The sequence below is a fragment of the Anastrepha obliqua genome, chromosome 5 (assembly GCF_027943255.1).
Source record: "Anastrepha obliqua isolate idAnaObli1 chromosome 5, idAnaObli1_1.0, whole genome shotgun sequence".
Classification (NCBI taxonomy): Eukaryota; Metazoa; Arthropoda; class Insecta; order Diptera; family Tephritidae; genus Anastrepha; species Anastrepha obliqua.
The window spans coordinates 84,304,708-84,323,557 of record NC_072896.1 but is presented as its reverse complement, the minus strand read 5'-3'; the positions used below and the strand labels follow the sequence as shown (position 1 = coordinate 84,323,557).

The window sequence follows — 18,850 nt, the reverse complement described above, 5'->3', positions numbered from 1 at the left end:
AACAGTGGAATTCCTTTAACTTTTCGAATTATATTCAAATATTGTACCTAAAGCGTAAGCAAACACAAGACTATGGTGGCTGGTAGTTAGCAATCTTGTGAATAAAACAATCTAAGATTTTAGCATCAATCAGGAGTAGGAAAACATTTGAATGTGTATGAAATATCGACTTATTCAAGGAGAAAATATTTGCTGCAAATTAAAATTAATATTTTTTTCTCTTCAATCTTCTCCATTACATCAACAGCTCTGGCTGGCTGTAGACATCTTCCTGACTGGCACATTTGACCATTTGACCTGCCTACCTACCTTCCTTTACTGTCAATAAATACAATTTTTCAGATATTTTACGAAATCTTAGAGTATTTTGCATTTATTTAGTGGCTAATGAGTAACCCATCCAGTTTTTGTAACTGAAGAGAATCTGCAGATTTTTAAATAATTTTAGTTTTAACACTTTTTTAAGTTTAAAGTTTTAACTAAAATTTAAAAATTGATTTTTTCTATTAAGAAATTATTTGTGCTATGTATTGAACCTACTTATAAATGAAGTTTTGAAATCTTATTACCTTGGATTATTATTAATTGTTATTAGCCAAATCGTGTGCATGGCCCATATTAAGGGGGGAAGCTGGTCTAGAATTTTGAAAAAATCGAAAAAAATTTTTTTGTCTTAAAAGGTGCTTTAGGGTCTTAGAAATAATATACCAAATGAGGGATGCCAGCAAAAATGTCTAAATGCCCAAATTTTTCATGCCTCGCAGGTATGCCCCGAACGCTACTTACAACTTTAAACGCGTTTTTCTCGAAATCACTTTTTTTAAACTGGCCGAAGACATAACTCGAACAAATCTTTACCGATTCTTACGAAATTTTGACAATACATTCGAAATACCTTTTTCCGGAGACGTACGTAGGATTTTTTATTTATATTACATAGTTTTTTTTTTAATCAACAATTTTATGTCGTTCTTATTTGTCGTAACTTTTTGTTCAAACGTGCACCATTTCGCGAAAAAACAAAATATCGAAAAAATCCTACGTACGTCTCTTTCTGTTGTTATATAGAAACTAAAAAAATTTTATTTTTTGATCCAGGACAAAAATTAAGGAGTTTACGTCTTCGGCAATGGACCCACTAGAAAAAAAGGTGCCTTAGGAGAACTGCTGGACAGCGGCCATTTTGAAATTAATTCAGACGAAAAATTTTGTATTTGTACCATGAAAGCTATATTATTAAACCTATTTCACAGATTTTCGATTGATTCCTTTGTTGAGTCAAAATAAATTCATAAAATATGCCCATTTTTTGCGCTCTAGACCAGCTTCCCCCCTTAAGGAAACGTCGCTCCTTATCTCTTCTTAGCGAGCGTAGTTGTTTTATTGTGTCGTACAAAGTGAATGCCAACGGATTTGGTTGGTTTACTTTTAATCCCTATCTTAAAAAAAAATGTATTTGTCAGAGATATTTTTTTTATACTTTTTTTGGTCCCTCCGATTTCAATTTTGGATAATGAAAATTTTTAAATGTATTTTCCACCCTTTCGCTAAATTTTCAATCTGATTGATTAAAAATTAATGTCGACTTTTCTGATCTGAGCACTTAACCAAAGGTTAGTTGACTTGCAAAAAAATAAAACGAACATTAAAAAAAGTCTGTGGGAACTGTTTCAATTAAATTTACTACCGACGAAACAAAACAAGTTAAGAACAAAACAAAAAAAACAAACACAAATCGCAAAATAAGTAAATGTGGAAATTGGAATAACAGATGTCTCTAGGCACTTCCACCTACACAATTTTTAACGCGTCTACTTATACACACAAAAAATTAAAAAAATAACTGAAACAATGTACGCCGCGTTGAAATTCTTTCATTAAAAATTTTAAGTAATAAACGGCAAAAATGCCAAAGTAAATAATTCAATTACAAAAGTGCAATAAGGCGAAAAATCAGTAACATTAGCTGAAATTGCTGTCACAGTCACCGCCACCGTCACCATCACCGTCACAGCCCTTGCCTCTTTCCTTACCTTCGGCTTCGTTGGCGCAGTTATTGCCTGCTCGCCATTGGCATCGCCGCCCATCGAAATTATCAATGAAGGAGCGCATTCGCACAAACACCGAAAGCAAATAAGTGAAAAATGAATGAAAAATAGCAGAAATGAAGCAACAGTGATAGTGATAAAAAAAGGAAAATCAAGTAAAAATTTTACAACAGAAAAATTACCAACAATAACAACCACAATGTCAACGGCTTCAACAAGTGAAACAGACGCTACAATAATGAATAGTTGGTTATGCAATAATAGCAACGGCGTCGTACGAAATGCAAAGCCATGCTATGGCAACAACAACAACATAAACCACACAAATAATAATGATAATAACAACAAATGGGCGGCCACAGCGTCGCTGCGTCCCGCTGTGGTCGCGGTCGCACTTGCGTTACTCTTCTTGATTAACATATCCTGTGCGGCGTGCGCGCGCGATCGTCTGCACAAGCAGACACATCTGGAGGCGAAGGTTGGCTCGCATGTGGTGTTCAATTGTCCCATTGACTTTCCGTATGATGTGCCCATTGAGTATTGGGTCAACTGGAGCAAGGATGTAAGTAAATGAAAAGAAATGCAAATGAATGCATGTGTGTATGTATGGATATATGTGTATTTGTGTATGTGCGTTGAGTGCACAATTGAATTTGAGTGAAATGTGTTTGCATATTCGGATTTATTTCAAAAGAGCAACATCTGAAGGTGTAATCTTTTCTCAATGAAATGAAATCTAATTTTTCCTATCTTTGCACCCTTCAGGTCACTTACAGCGCATTTCGCTACTGTTACTTTTAAATGGATAGTATTATAACGATAAATGTTAAACACCTTTAATTCTATAACTTTGTATTCAACTGTACTGTGTGATAAATAGCTTTTTTTTACCATAACATTTAGGTGGCAACACCAGTATAAAATATTTTTTCATTAAAGCTTGTTTAAGTACCTCTTATGTGATACTCATGCCTTAATAGTTAGCTGAAATATTTTATAAATTGTTATTTTCGCAATAATATTTAGGTGGCAACACCAGCTAAAATTTTGTTTTCAATCTTGTTTAAACACCTTTCATGCAATACCTATATTTTTACATTCAACTGAATTATGTGATAAATTGCTATTTTCGGACGGTATTTAGGTGGCAACACCAGGTAAAAATATTTTTTTATTAAAGCTTGTTTAAACACCTTTCATGCGATAACAATCCCTTTACATTCTGTACGATAAATTACTTCTTTAAAATAACATTTGGGTGGCAAAACCAACTTGAAATATTTGTTCATTAAAGCTTGCTTAAGCTCCTTTAATACTTTTATATTCAACTGTACTCTTATATTCAACTGTACTCTTTTTACAATAATATTTGGGTGGCAACACCAACTGAAAATATATTTTTACCTGTGTATTTATATTCAACTGAACTGCGTGATAAAACAAAACTTTTTTCAAATAACATTTAGGTGGCAACACCAGATAAAAATATTCTTTTATCAAAGACTGTTTAAACAAATTCCATTCTATACCTATATATTCATATTCAACTGCACTACGTGATAAATTGTTTTTTTTTTTACAATTTAGGTGGCAACACCAGCTTAAAATAGTTTTTTATTAAAGCTTGTTTAAACGCCGTTCATGAAACAACTATATTTTAAAAGTTAGCTGAAATGGGTATAAATTTGCTATTTTTGCAATAAAATTCAGGTGGCAACACCATCAAAAAAATTGTTTGTATAAGATGTTTCCTAAAAATATATTTAATGCTGAAATACCTGTCTTAATTTTTAATAGATTATTTTTTCTGAAAAACAAACAGGTGGTAACACCCAAAATGAGTGATACTCATAAACCATCTAAGCTTACCAGCAGTATAAAATATGTTAAAATCGGGGCAGTAATTTTTGAGTGAAGCTCTTTCGAAAAAATTGACGCATATAGAGATAATTGAAAGAGCCAACCGCTTACCACCGACATCTACTTCTTTTGACACTAAATCACTAAACTTAAATCAGTGTTAATCTGTCACTAATCATTCGTCTCACAGACTTGAAAACTAAAACCAAGTATATTTTTTATATCCTTTTTTTATTTCAAACAAATGAATGTAAATTAAGAGAAATATTTATTACTGATTTACTTGAAATTTCGACACAAATATACGATGCGTTAAACTGTTCAAATAAAAATCTGGCTCTAGTTTGAAATGCGCAACATCCGCAATGTTATACGAGCACATAAAAGCGAGACCGAGCAATCTCAACCTTCTTCTACACAAAGCCATGCATCCGCATAGAAGGTATTCTACTGTCTCTTCCTCGTCTATATCCTGATAGCATCTGCAGTCGTCATTGGGTGGTGGTCCTAATATAGTGGCATGTTTTTCTATTAGACAGTGCCCAGATAGGGCACCTACTAGGATTTTTAAATCCTTCCTACTTAACATACTCTTAGTACGAGCCTTGTTCCATTCGGGCATTAAAGAGATTTTCTTTAGTTTCATTTATTAAATAATTATATTTTTGACTATAAAAATTTATATTATTTTACATATTTATACAAAATTTAAATATTGTTGAGATTTTTTGTTTGCCTTCAAAATTGTCCCAGAAATTGCTAGACCGTCAGATTTCTTTCTTCACTACTTATGGTTACTCACCCATAGTCACAACGCCACACAGTGAGCATTTTTTAACAAATTTGGTTCAAATATGGCTAAAGGATCCAATTTTAAACCAATTTAAATTTTTTATCTTAAAATGCTCGTAAGTGATTTTGGAAGAGATTGTATAGACCCCAATTTAAAAGTTTTTTTTATTATATAATATAATATTAAAAAGCACACATCTTTGTTAAAAAATTCAGAACAACTTTAGAAATAAAAAACTGTATGGTATGTATTCAAAATCAGTTTGGCATTTTTTTATTTGAGTTCTAATGAAGGGTACGACAAGTACACAAATATCCATCCCCCTTAAGAGGTGAATTCATTATCCAACTATCTAGAAACTCAACTACTAATTTTTTTTCAAGGACAAACCTAGAATATTCACCGGAAATTTTCAAAAAATTGACATTTACGTTTTAGTTCGTAGTCAGTTTGTCCTTGCGAGCCCAAATTAAGTCAAATAAGTTTTTTTTTTTTTTTTTCATATAAACAACAGTTGCCGAGAGTGGACGTGTCGAACTTGTGCTCTAAATAAATTATCTATTTAAACAATTTTATAGTGTCAAATTAAACCAAAAGTTACAGTGACTAGGTACCAGCGATTGGATACCCGTCTTGGTCATCAGCAAAATCACTTCAAACAAATTGATAAGTAAACAAATAGATAAGTAAGCAAAACAAAGAAAAAAAACAAACAAAAAAAAAAAAAACTGAAACAATTGCGGCAGAGAGAGGAGAGCGGCCCTCAGCTGTATTTGTTTATCAAAATTAAATACTGTGCGGCGCGCCACCTATGCACTGACATAGAAATCTTAATACTACCTGCATTATCGACGCCAAATCGAATAGGGTTGCCATTTAAAAAAAAAAAATAAAAAAAAAATAAATAAATAAAAAATAAAAATGAATTTGCAAAGAACACCTCCACCGGGCGGTGGAAATTCGTTCAAAAATCGAGCCACTATTAATACACCATCTATAGGAGGAAATCTATTAAAAAAACATGAAAATATAGAGAAAGAAGATATTAAAAATTTATCGAAACAACTACAAAATATGCAACAAATTTGTGCTGAATTAAAAAATGAGCTGCAACAGCTAAAAATAGAAAACGCTAAACTAAAAGCTCAAACTGCAGTCACTAGTAAAACCAACAGTGCACAGCAAAATAAAACACCACCTCAATACGAAACCGATGAAGAAGAGCTAGATCGAGAGACGGACTGGATCTTAAAAAAGCGACCATCTAAAAAACGAAAAGCTGTCAATTCACCTGAACAAATAGGCTCAACTTCAAACTTGAATACAGTAATTGCCAACAATAAAACACCAAAAGATGATAAAAAAGTCCCACGTCCGCCACCAATTATGGTAACAGCTGAATGTGAGTACCAAAAACTGTTCAACATAGTAAAAAACGGGTCTAGCAATACGTTCTCTATTAAACTCCTGAACAATAAGATCTATAAAATAAATACATTTGATCCAGATGATTATAGAAATACTACAAAGTCGCTATCAACACAAAATATCTCTTGGTACACTTATGAAAACAAGCAAACAAGACCAATAAAAGTTATAGCAAAAAATCTTCATCATTCGTGCGATCCTACTGATATCATACAAGATCTTAAAAAACAAGGCCTAAAAATCACTAATGCAGTTAAAAAGCTAAAATGGAAAACAAAGGAGCCACTAGATATGTTTCTACTCACATTCGAATCAATTGAAGATATTAAAAAGATATTTGAAATAAAAACAATCTTACATGCGGTTGTCAAAATTGAAGCGATTAAACAAACAACATTAATTCCTCAATGTAAGTCATGTCAGTCCTACGGACACACTCAAAATTATTGCGGCAAGCAGCCACGCTGTGTCAAATGTGCGCAGAAGCACAAAACAATCGAATGCACAAAATCAAAGGAGCAGCTGCCAAAATGCTGCAACTGTGGAGAAGCACACCCTGCTAGCTACAGAGGCTGCATAGTAGCCAAAGAACTACAAAAAATTCGCGACAAAAAAATCGGACAGCGGAAAAATAACACTGAGGCTGAAAGCCAAACTAAAGGAAGAGAGAAAAATAAAGATGAAGCTAGTACAAAATCAATATTGCATAAACCAATACCAATTCCAGCACCAAGTAATCTACCAACCTATTCACAAGTGGCAAAAACTAACGAAAATGTCACTCCACATGAAGAAAATATACTTTCAAAAATATTGCAGAAACTAACAGAACAACAAGAATTTAACAAATCACTGGAGCAAAGGTTGCAAAATCTTGAATTTAAAATTTATCAGTCAATTACACATGCCTAATTTTTTAAAAATAATGTTATGGAACGCGAACGGTCTCCCAAAACACCGGCCAGAATTGGAAATGATTCTTAATTCAGAAAAAATCGACATTTGTTTAATTGCTGAGACGCATTTCACTAATCAAACTTTTTTCAAGATCAAAAACTTTGAAACTTACCACACTATTCACCCAAGCAACAGTGCCCGAGGCGGAAGTGCCGTAATTATTAGAAGCAATATTAAACACTACGAACAAGAAAAAGTCAGCACCAATGAATTCCAAGCCACCACCATCACAATTAATGCTGGAGGTGATCTAGCATTGACAGCTGTTTATAGTCCTCCAAGGCACCAAATCAAATACGATCAATATGTCCATCTTATTGAGCGTCATAAAACAAAATTCATTATGGGCGGTGATTTTAATGCTAAACATATCCATTGGGGATCTAGGCTAACAACCACTAAAGGAAGGGAGCTCTTCAAAGCGCTTCAACAAACAAACTGTAACACTGCATCTTCATGGATGCCAACGTATTGGCCATCTGATCCACAAAAAATCCGGACCTTATCGATTTCTTCATCACCAGAAAAGTCTCCAGTGCTTATCTTAATATTGAAAATGGGCTAGACATGAATTCAGATCACTCGCCAATCTATCTCACTCTCAGCGAAACGGTAGTGTTACGTGATCCAGTTCTCAAATTAACTAGTCAATTTACCGACTGGGATTATTTTCGCAAAATGCTAGAAGAATCTGAAGACAATACGTTTCCAATGGAATCAACAACAAAGATAGATGACGAAGTTTTAAAACTGACGAGAGAAATACAACACTCTGCTTGGTCGAGCACACCTCCTTTAATGAAAATTTCAGCTGGCCACAAATACACAAAAGATATAAAAGAAATGGTGCTAAAGAAGCGAAAAATGCGGCGTAGGTGGCATCAAACAAGATCACCTGTTGACAAAGCAGCTTTGAACAAAGCAGCGAAAGATCTCAGCCATAAAATTAAAGAATACAAAAATCAATCATTTACAAACTACGCACAGCAATTAAATAATAAAAGAGACACAAACTACTCACTATGGAAATGCACCAAAAAGCTTAAACAGCCAGCTAACCATAATCCACCAATCAAAGTAGGCAATAATGGATGGGCGAAAACCAACATAGAAAAGGCGAACATATTTTCAGATTATCTAGCGAAAATCTTTACACCCAATAGCGACACATCACCAATACTAAATAATGATGGCATAGCCAATGATAATTATGGCGATATAGTACCCATAACTGAAGATGAAATGTGCGCCGAGATAAAAAAATTAAAGTCGAAGAAATCTCCAGGGTTTGATTTAATAACTGCCGAAGTCCTCAAACAAGTTCCACGAAACATTATTACTAAGCTAACAAACATAATGAATGCTTGCTTTAAGCTGCAATATTTTCCAATCTATTGGAAAATAGCTGATGTCATCATGATTCTAAAACCAGGAAAGCCTCCAAACGATGTTGCATCATATCGACCAATTTCACTGTTACCCATCTTATCAAAACTGTTGGAAAAATGTTTGATAAAGCGCCTAAGCAATATCATAGAAAATAAACAAATAATACCAACACACCAATTTGGATTTCGCGCGCGCCACTCAACTATTGACCAAATTCACAGATTAACTCGTATCATCGAGAACACATTTGAAGAAAAAAATGTCTGTTCGGCTGTATTTCTCGATGTCTCTAAAGCTTTCGATAAAGTATGTCATGCTGGCCTGCTGTGGAAAATAAAGAATGTACTGCCAACAAAATGTTTTAATATCTTAAAAGCCTACCTATCTGAGCGCTATTTTCGCGTCAGGTACGAAGATGAGTTCTCTGAACTGAAAGAGATAAAAGCTGGTGTGCCGCAAGGAAGTGTGCTTGGACCTCTTCTCTATCTACTTTTCACTCACGACCTGCCAAACAGCAGAAATTGCTTTATAGCAACATTTGCTGATGATACTGCAATATTAACCGTCGGAAAGACAGAAATAGAGTCTACTACACAACTGCAGCTTGCTATCAATAAAATATACAATTGGACAGTTAAATGGCACATTAAACTGAACGAAACAAAGTCTGTACACATCAACTTTACAAACAAAAAGACCAACTACCTGCCAATATACATAAACAGCATTAAAGTACCATACTCTAATACAGCAAAGTATCTAGGTATGACGCTCGACACGAAACTTAGATGGAGTGCGCACGTGAAAAAGAAAAGAGAAGAACTGGACCTAAAATTCCAAAATATGCATTGGCTAATGGGTAAGCAATCAGCGTTATCCACACCCAACAAGATACTGCTTTACAAACAAATTCTCAAACCTATCTGGACCTATGGGATTCAGCTATGGGGTTGCACCAGCTATAGTAACACAGCGCATATACAAAGATTTCAGACTAAGGCACTCAAGCATGCAGTTTGTGCTCCATGGTACATTAGGACGCAAGATCTAGAACGTGACCTCAATATTGATTCGGTTACGGCAACCATAAAGAAATTTGCTAAGTCGCACGCAGAGCGACTAAGCAAGCATGTTAACAATGAAGCCTTGATTCTTAACGATAATACACAATGGAAACGAAGGCTCAAACGTAAAAAACCTCTAGATTTAAACTAATTAATAAATAAAAATCAGTTAAAAGTATGAATTGTATTTTGCTGAGGATTAACTTAAATTATTTGTTGTAACAAAACTCCACAAAAATTGCTCGTTAGTATATATATGTAATGTTATACTAGTTGCAATGAAAATACTAATAATAAAAAAAAAAAAAAAAAAATACAGAATATTCACTGAAAAATTAAAAAAAAAAATGATATACTATATATTTTTGGAATCAGCTGAAAGCCTCCGTTGCTAGCGCTGTGTTATCTTTAGGTTTATTTTACAACTCTATTGTTATTTAAGCTTTGAAAAAAATAAAAATAAAAAAATAAAAATAAAAAATAAATATTTTTGGAGTTGCGGAGTCTAAATTCATTGTCAGTTTGTTCTTGCGGGGCCAAATTGAGGCCAGTTTAAAGTCAAACATAAAATATTCACCGGAAAAATTTCAAAAAATTAATACATACGTTTTTGGGGATGCGGAGTCCGAAATCATTGTCCATTTGTTCTTTCGGGACAAAAATCATTTACGGGCATTTGAAGAAAAAAATTATTAAAATCCATCAATAATTGCCTTCTCTAGGATTTATGAGCAAAATTTACCAAAAACCCCCTTTTGTGCGCTCTTTTTTGAGACAGTTTTCAAGAAATCATCAACTTTTCTTATGATCTTCTTCTTCTAGTACGAGTTAATAAAAAATAGAAAATAAAATAGACTCTGAAAGAGGCACAAGAAACAGCAGCACACGTTCTATGCGACTGCCCAGCAGTGGCACGACGCAGACTAAATTACCTGGTAAATGGAGCTATAGATCCAAGCCTCCTTGTAAAATCAAGCCTACAGCAGTTTTAGGATTTATTAATGGCCTAAAACTGTTCGAGTAGGCTACATGGCTGCACAATAGAACTATTCAGGTCATATTGCACAAACAGCCAATCAATAATAATAATAATAGCAATAAATGAAGAAATAAAATATTCAAAAATCAATATTATGTGGATGAGGTTTTTATTGGAATTTTATATTGATTCTGCTGAATGCATCTAATTTATAAAAAAAAAACAATGTAGCTTACTGACAGCCCTACAGAATGACGATGGTAATTCAGGATAAGGCTGATCTCTCTCTATGCGACATTCCAATTTTAGTCTCAGAATCAAACCGAGTTTAAAATTCCAAACATGAATAGACAGACATCTTTATTATCACATGCACGCACCCTTATAAATAAAAATGTATTTAGAAAAATCAGATTGCGAATATTTATCAAATTCTTGGAATTGTTTACTACTCGCATGAATGCATTTTATTTTGAATCCAAAATGATTTCTGATTATTTTTACATTTCAAGATTCATCATAAAATTATTTATCAGCAGCATTAACCTGATGACCGCTGCGAATATTAATTACGGCGTAGCATTTCATTAAAAATGCATTTACTCGAAAATTATTTGTTTACAAACAACAATTAATCAAATTCACACATACATATGTGTACAGAAATGTATATATGAATATTTAGTATCGATATATGTAGATATATATGCATGAATTTGCCGTCTAATGGATTAGTGGCTCACGTCATCCCAAACAATATAAGGCGATTATCATTAATTTATGCCAATAAATAAGTGCATGGAATAGTAATTTGCTGAAATGAAATGCAAACTAAACGTATACATGTATGTACGTATCAAATTCTGACAGATGTTGTTGGTTGTTGTACATACAAGTAATATGCAAAAATTTAGCAGCACTTGTCCCATTGGCTTTTAGTGGCATGTGGCGCATGCTTGGCCTATTAAATGACAAGTGGCTAATAAGCAAACCTAAGTAGCAGGCAAAGTTTAAAAAGATATTAGAAAATGCAATAAAATAAAAATAATAAAAATTAACGGGAAATATATGAATAATTAAACTTATTCATAAACAACTGATATACGCATTGGTTAATGTCATGCAATAATTGATGGCGTTGTGGTTTGATAGCAAATGCTTCCAATTTCTCGTATCAATGGCAATGCCAGACCGTCTGTGCGCTTGTGGTTTGTGGCCAGAAGTTACTCAGATGTATCATAAATAGATTTGTATTTTATCCAGCTAATATTTGTGTGAATGTATGAAGCACCTATGGTTTATTGGCGGTTATACAGTGGAATTTCTCAACCCCTGCATGTGCATAGATGCAATTAGGTGAAATTCTTAGCAGCTGGAAGTGATTTGCTAATTTGGTCACTACATATTGTATAATGTATTTCATGGGAAAACAGCTTGAAGATAAATATTTACTTTCATTCTCCTTCTTGAAAAAGTTAGAAAGAATTAATTAGAATAGATTAATTCTTTATTTTTGTTTTCCCCCCAAATAGGAGTTTCTAACATTTGGAAATAATTTCCGTTTCATTATATATGTATTAGCTTTAAAACTTTCTCCTTCTTGATTGGCACTTTATACCAAGCAAATTTGGTTGAGATCAAATAAGCCGGTCAATTTTCTTCCAGACATTCCAAACGATTATACAACCAAACGGACTATAAATAGCCATAAAAATTTCAAGATTCTAGAAAAATAAATCATTGAAAATTCTGATTACCCCTAACGCCTTATGTTGTCGGTTTTTTCATTTCAACAAATTTCAAATCAGGGTTATGCCGCTAAATCGAGATCTTACTTCCGCAAATAAAACTTCGATACACGCCACTGGTCAATCTCTTTAATTCGACACGTTATTTTCAAAAATCACATAAACTCTGACAATCACAAAAAAAATTATTTCGCGTGTTACAAATATAGAAAAGCTAAAACAAATACGAAAAAGGGCTTGCAGACACTATTTCGAAATGAAAGTTTGTGGGAGGCAGGCAACTACGGAGAAAATATTACTTTCCTCTCGTAATAGAGGGTTCAAATAGCCACAAACCATAAGAAAATTTTAAGAATTTTTTTTTGTCTCTAATTTTTCTACAATTTTGCGGTTTTAGCATCTTCAAACGCGGATTTACTTAATATTTAAATATAAAATATATTTTTTTAATTTTTTCATGAGACACATATTTCTGGGTTCATCGTAATTTTTTTTATAAAAACACGGCGGTAAACCTTATTAAGAACAAAAATTTATTTTTAAAAAACTTTTTACCACACAACTTGTATATGCCAAGCGTGCAAGTGAAGTGGTGTGCACAAATTACTTCTGATTTGAGAGGATGTTTAAGGCTTAAAATCTATTTTGTCACAAAATAAGTAAGCGGATAGCATTAGATACTAGCTGCCTTACTACTCTAATGAAATCATCTGTAATTTTATATATTTTAATTGGCGCTTTTTGGGTGTTTGGCCGAGCTTCTCCTCCTATTTGTAGTGTGCGTTTGTTGTTGTTTAAGGGGAGAAAAGGAGGAGGGCAAAAATTTGGTGTTTTTCGAGAATTTTTTTAACAAAGAAGGAATAATCAGAAATTGTTTAAGTTTAGAGGATAATTTATTTATATTTTTAGGTACACTTTTCAATTTTTTTGAAGCTATTTCCGCGGGAGATAGTGGCGTTAGAGCGTGCTGTCCATGGACGATCGCCATCCGAGTGTCTTGCTGGTAGGAATTTCTGAAGTTGCAATTTTTCTCTGAAATCAACAGGAATTTTTTTTTTATTAACGACATATTTCCTAAGAATATGAACCTAATTGTAGTAAAAAAATATTGATAAAATTGCATGCTTTTGAGGCGCTTGAACACAAAGTAGTTTTTTTATACTATATTTTTTCATCTATTTTGCTTAAAAAACCATATTTTAAATAATAATATAATCGTAGAATTAGGTTCATATAAATTAGAATTGAATAAAGAAAAAATCCCGAAAAATTTAAGAACGATTGGTCTATAACTTTTTCGAGTAAAACGTCGTTCTAACTAACGTGCGCTACTGTGCGGAACCGACGGGCAGTCACTTAATTGCTCATAGAATCGGGAATAATGCAAATTACGCTTTAAAATTTTTACCATATATTCTTGAGTAGTTGTACTAACGATACTATACTAACGATGCAATAAAAAAGATCGATTTTTGATCGATTTTTATTTATTAAATAAATAAATTAAAAATAAATATCACAAGATAACTCACAAATTTTCTTAATTCGAGCTTTAGCTTTCGAATGATGCCAAAAAGCACAAGCTCCAAGACTTCCGATTTTGGTCTTCTTGTCAAACGTTCGGTGCACTGTGCTTCGCCAACATATGAAAATTCAACGTTCGGGGAACAGAAAACCATTAGTCAATATAACAGCAGAAAGTTATAATTCGCTCAGGATTTTTGTATGGTAGCACTGTATTGTGCAGTCGTGAGCTGTGCCGAGTTATAAATAGATACTAAGTTTATGTGAACGGAAAATGAGAATATAAACTTAGACGTTGTAGCACAGCACACAGTTCGAAGATTAAATATCTTGTGCACTAAGTTCGGTAATCGGCTTTCAGGTACTTTTTCAACTGCACTGTTGGGAGCTACGATGGGAACACAAAAATCGAATTTGTGGAATTTTTGTGGAATGTTGCTAAAATTTGGTGTTGTTCGACTAATACATAAACGATCCCGATCCTTTAACGAATATCGATCAAACAATTTGTGATGAAAAACTAGATGCACAGGAGCTGCTCTACTTAACCATATATAATATTCCATAAAAAGTCAAAGTATACCGATAAAATTTATCATAAGGTTTTATTTAATTTTTTAAAAAGGAATTTATATATCTGAATTACTCACAAATACACGCATGTGCATAGGTGCAAAAAATACCATCAACTGGTCTCGATTTATTATATTTGAATAAAAGTAGCGAGTTATTTACGCGTTAGTAAATGGAAAAAGGAAGAGTTCAATTTGTAGGCAGCAAATGTTTGTTATTTTATGAGTTCATGCACACATACGCACACGTCTACCCTATGACCCATTTTTGCTTAAACGCAAACCCATATATAAGAAAATTTACCAATTGATGCAGCATCAACTTAATGGATTAAATTTAATTTAAAAAAAATCATCGTTTAATTTGTGGCAGATGTACGGCAAGAACATTAAAAAGTTTAATTCGATTTTGAATTGCACGCACACAATCAAACCCAAACAGGCAGTGCGAGTGCACGCGAGAAAAAATCATGAAAAGCATTTTCACACACCCACACAAGCAAGCAGCTGCGCATACGAGTATACGGCAAAAACAAGACCAATTCGAGTGCTCGAAATTTCACAAAGTGTCGATATTCGCACGTCGGTTCATTGATTCCGCTGCCAATTGGCGATGAACATTTTTTTGGCCGCCATTTTTCTACGCTGTTCCAACGTCAATTTTTTATGCCTTTCCACAATTTTCACTTTTTTCCATTAGCTCATACATATGTGTGTGTGTGTATGTATGTATGTATGTATGTATATTCGTACAAAGCAGTACGGTTGATTGTGCAGGCAGCTTATTGACAGTTGGCGCTACTGTCGGCGGATATTTAAGCACTGGCTATGCGTTTAGCTGTTGTTCTGTCGATCAAATGCGTGATGACATCATGACCCATATTAACCAAAAAAAAAAATCAAACGAAAAAATGGACTCCAGAAAAATGTGAACTGCCCGTCACTGGCAGTTACTAGCTAATAAATGCTGTCTAATTGCTCGCTGTGCAGGGTTGTTGTTGTGATTAATGCTATTCAGTGCAAAAGATAGACACACGAAGGGTAGATCTATACACACAACTAAAATAAGTTTTTTGGAGGTTGAAAGTTAGTTGATTGGCAAATGACGTGATTTTCCATGAGTATCGTAAATCTACTGACTTTCCGAAATACCTACTCATACATACCTACTTCAATAGATATAGGTAAAATTACAGAAATCGGTGAATTTCAAATGATGTCCGGCATATATCCACCGTGGCTACGAGTTGCATGGTCCATTCGATTTTCAAATTTCATTCAATTTTTTTTTACTTTTTCTAATAAGTCTGAATAATAAATCTAAATGAGCCCAATCAGCAAAAGTACGACGTAAACGCTGGTCATTTGGCTTCAATTCATGTATTAGAGTTGTATTTCATCTATATGAGTTATATTTTATGGGCACCTAGGACAAGATCCTTTATAAAATGTTCCACGTAGTCGAAGGACAAAGGTCAGCAAGTTCGGAATGGTTACGAATCGACTTTCGGCGTCTTCTTCATCACTTTGCTCTATGAACTTCGCGAAGAGATTTATGTATTTTAAATTTTGTTTCTGTCGTTAAACGATTAATGATGGCTTGCCAAACCTTTCTGAGCAGAAACCTTTCTACACAGTTTGCCAATCTCAGCAGTCAAACCATGGTTATCGATATCATGTAGCTAAAAAGCATTCACTATTTTATATTTGATGTCATCATTTAATAAAGGCTCCGCACTTTTTTTTCTTGTAGTTATAAACTTTTATATTATTTTGAAATTAATTTTGTATTTCACGTTTTCAGAATTTAGCTAACAAATTTTGCAAATGTTTTTATTAAAATGTGGCAACCCTACCCAGAAACTTTTCCGAAATACTGCACTCCTAAAACCTTACCTTTGGTGTCCTCATTAAAATATTTTATTTTTTTCAAATATTATTTTTAGAAGCATGGCATCCCTATTTAAAAATGCATAACTTCTACAAACTTACAAAACTTTTATGTATGATTTTTTTGGTAATCTTGTTACGTATTGTTTTTATATTTTGTTTAATTGTCATATTTTTTTAATTTTTTTAACATACATACATATGTATATAGTATTCATCTAAGCTAGTTAATTAACTTAAAATATTTGCTCTAATGGTAACCCTATACAAAAAAGTGTGTACAATTTTTTTTTTTTAATTTTGGACAATATTTATTGTTCAGAGGGGATATTTAGTTAATACAATTATTAGATATATGGCAACCCTATCCAAATACTTTTCTGAATTGACCCACTAATAAAATAATTTTTCGTTTGATGTCCGCATAAATATATCTATACCTTCAAATATCATTTTTAGAAACGTGGCAACCCTATATAAAAATGTGTCCTCATTAAAGCTTTCTGGAACTTGTCTGTTGTTTTTTACATACATATTATGTTGCTCAATTTGAACATTTCATAAACTTACAAAATTTATATAGATGGCAACCCTAATGGCAACAAAAATGTGTTCATATTAAAGCTCTCTCAATTTTTCTTTGTTTCTCTAACATATATGTATGTATGCATGCTATATTTAATTAACTTACAATAGTTACGAAGATGGTAACCCTATTCAAAAATTTGTCCGAATTGAAGCACTCCTCAGGCCTTATATTTGATATCCGCATTTTGATACATCACTATTTAAATATTATTTTTAGAAATGTGGCAACCCTATCATGAATGAATCTCCATTAAGGCTCTCTTAAACTTTTCTTGCGTTTTTCACATTTGTACGTATATATATTCTTCAATTGGGATACTCAATAAGTTTACAATATTTAGATAGTTGGCAACTCTATGTAAAAATGTGTCTAAATTTAAATTTTCTTAAACTTTTTGTATATTTTTAACATACATATATTTTGTTCAGCAATGAAATTAAATTAATTTACAGTATTTAGACAGTTGGCAACTCTATACAAAAACGTGTCTATATTTAAGCTGCCCCAAGAATCTTTTGTTTTTTGGACATTTTAATACTCGTATAAGTATATTGCTTAACTATCATATTTATTTAGTTTAATTTTTTTTAGATACCTGGCAACCCTTTTTAAAAATACATCTCTATATATATCCGCTTTCTCCAGATATTTCATTTGATATCCACAGTGTAATATATTTTTTTCTACTTTGTGAAAAGTGTGCCTTTCAGATCTTCCTTTATTTCTTCTTGAAATTGAAGAATTCATTTGGCATAGTTCAGTGGTCCGATAGAATGGAAGGTAATTTTACAGCAAAAGTTCAAGAACACAGAATTGATTCCGAAAACAATGCAGGAGACAAGTCCATCAGGAAGTTGCCTGAGAAAAGTCTTGAAGAATCGAGTCCATGATTGGATTCTCTTTGAGTTTCTAGTATTCCCTAGTTGGGGCAAAGCTGGAACTGCTACTAATGGTAAGCGAGCCAATCTGTCCACTTGCAGAGTGTCCTGATTTCTTTGATCAAAGGCAAACAAATGACTCCTCTCGACAGTACTAATGAACCCCGTGGTTATTGTCTATACCGGCATCTTTAGAGCGCTGTTATAATGATTTCTGCAGGGGCTGTGGAGATATGCATGAGACAGAATTAATTCAACGCTTCCTCTGCAAATGACAGACATTTCAAAGAATGCACTTCATATTTCTTCAGGGGCATGGATGAATAGTCTAGTTTGGGAGTGCTGACTGAATTTGACAGATTACTGGTGTTTGAGTATGAAATCTTTCTTGGGAATCAAAAAGAACGTAAATAGATGCCAAGCACTTTAACAGCAGTCATTTAATCTAACTACACTTAGGAACGTCAAGCAGTCTTTCCTGCGCCTTTCTGTGCCACTCAAGGCGCGCTAATAATTTAAAACGCAATTCAGTCGAACTAAATAGAAGAACTTCACGATTTCTCATTTCTCACGAAAAGACACAGAATTCAATTCCATTGTTGTACACAAATTAATTGATCTGCTAGCAGCGAAGAGATCGCTTTCACATTTATGCAGATGTATACAAATAGGTATAAATGAAATGTAAATATTTAGATACCTGAATGAAATGCATATGGGAATATTTTTACCACATTCCCATTTTTCATGTAATTTGCAATAAATATTCGCAATGGTCGCTACAAATGCAGGGGTGGGCAAACATAGAGCTTTGAATGCCATAAATCATTTTTCTATGCGGCTGTCTAATGGTCCGCATGTCAATTTAATTAAATTGTGACACTTTCATCGGGTGGTACGTCAGTTTTATTATGTGTTTGTATATATCAAATAGTTGCAACGCCAATCAGCGGTTGGCTATATTGATCATTAAATAATTTTTACAGCATTTATGGTCGTGGGAAAGATAAATATTTGCAGTTGGTGCACATCAAGTGAATTTGTTAGTGAGGAAACGCAGTATTTTTTGAAGGAACTCAATTCGAGTGTCGAATATTACGCGTTTCGCCAAATCGTATAGATACATAAATT

The 18,850-nt window shown here is 33.3% G+C and overlaps 1 protein-coding gene across 1 annotated transcript in view; it reads left to right on the top strand.

Moving 5' to 3' along the window:
• Positions 1-2,116: 2,116 nt before the first annotated feature.
• Positions 2,117-18,850, top strand: part of LOC129247557 (protein borderless) — a 67,084-nt gene continuing 50,350 nt past the window's right edge. Inside the window, exon 1 of the mRNA XM_054886725.1 lies at positions 2,117-2,610. Within this exon, the coding sequence (XP_054742700.1) occupies positions 2,149-2,610 (462 nt within the window). The 5' untranslated portion in view covers positions 2,117-2,148. The remainder of the gene's footprint in view (positions 2,611-18,850) is intronic.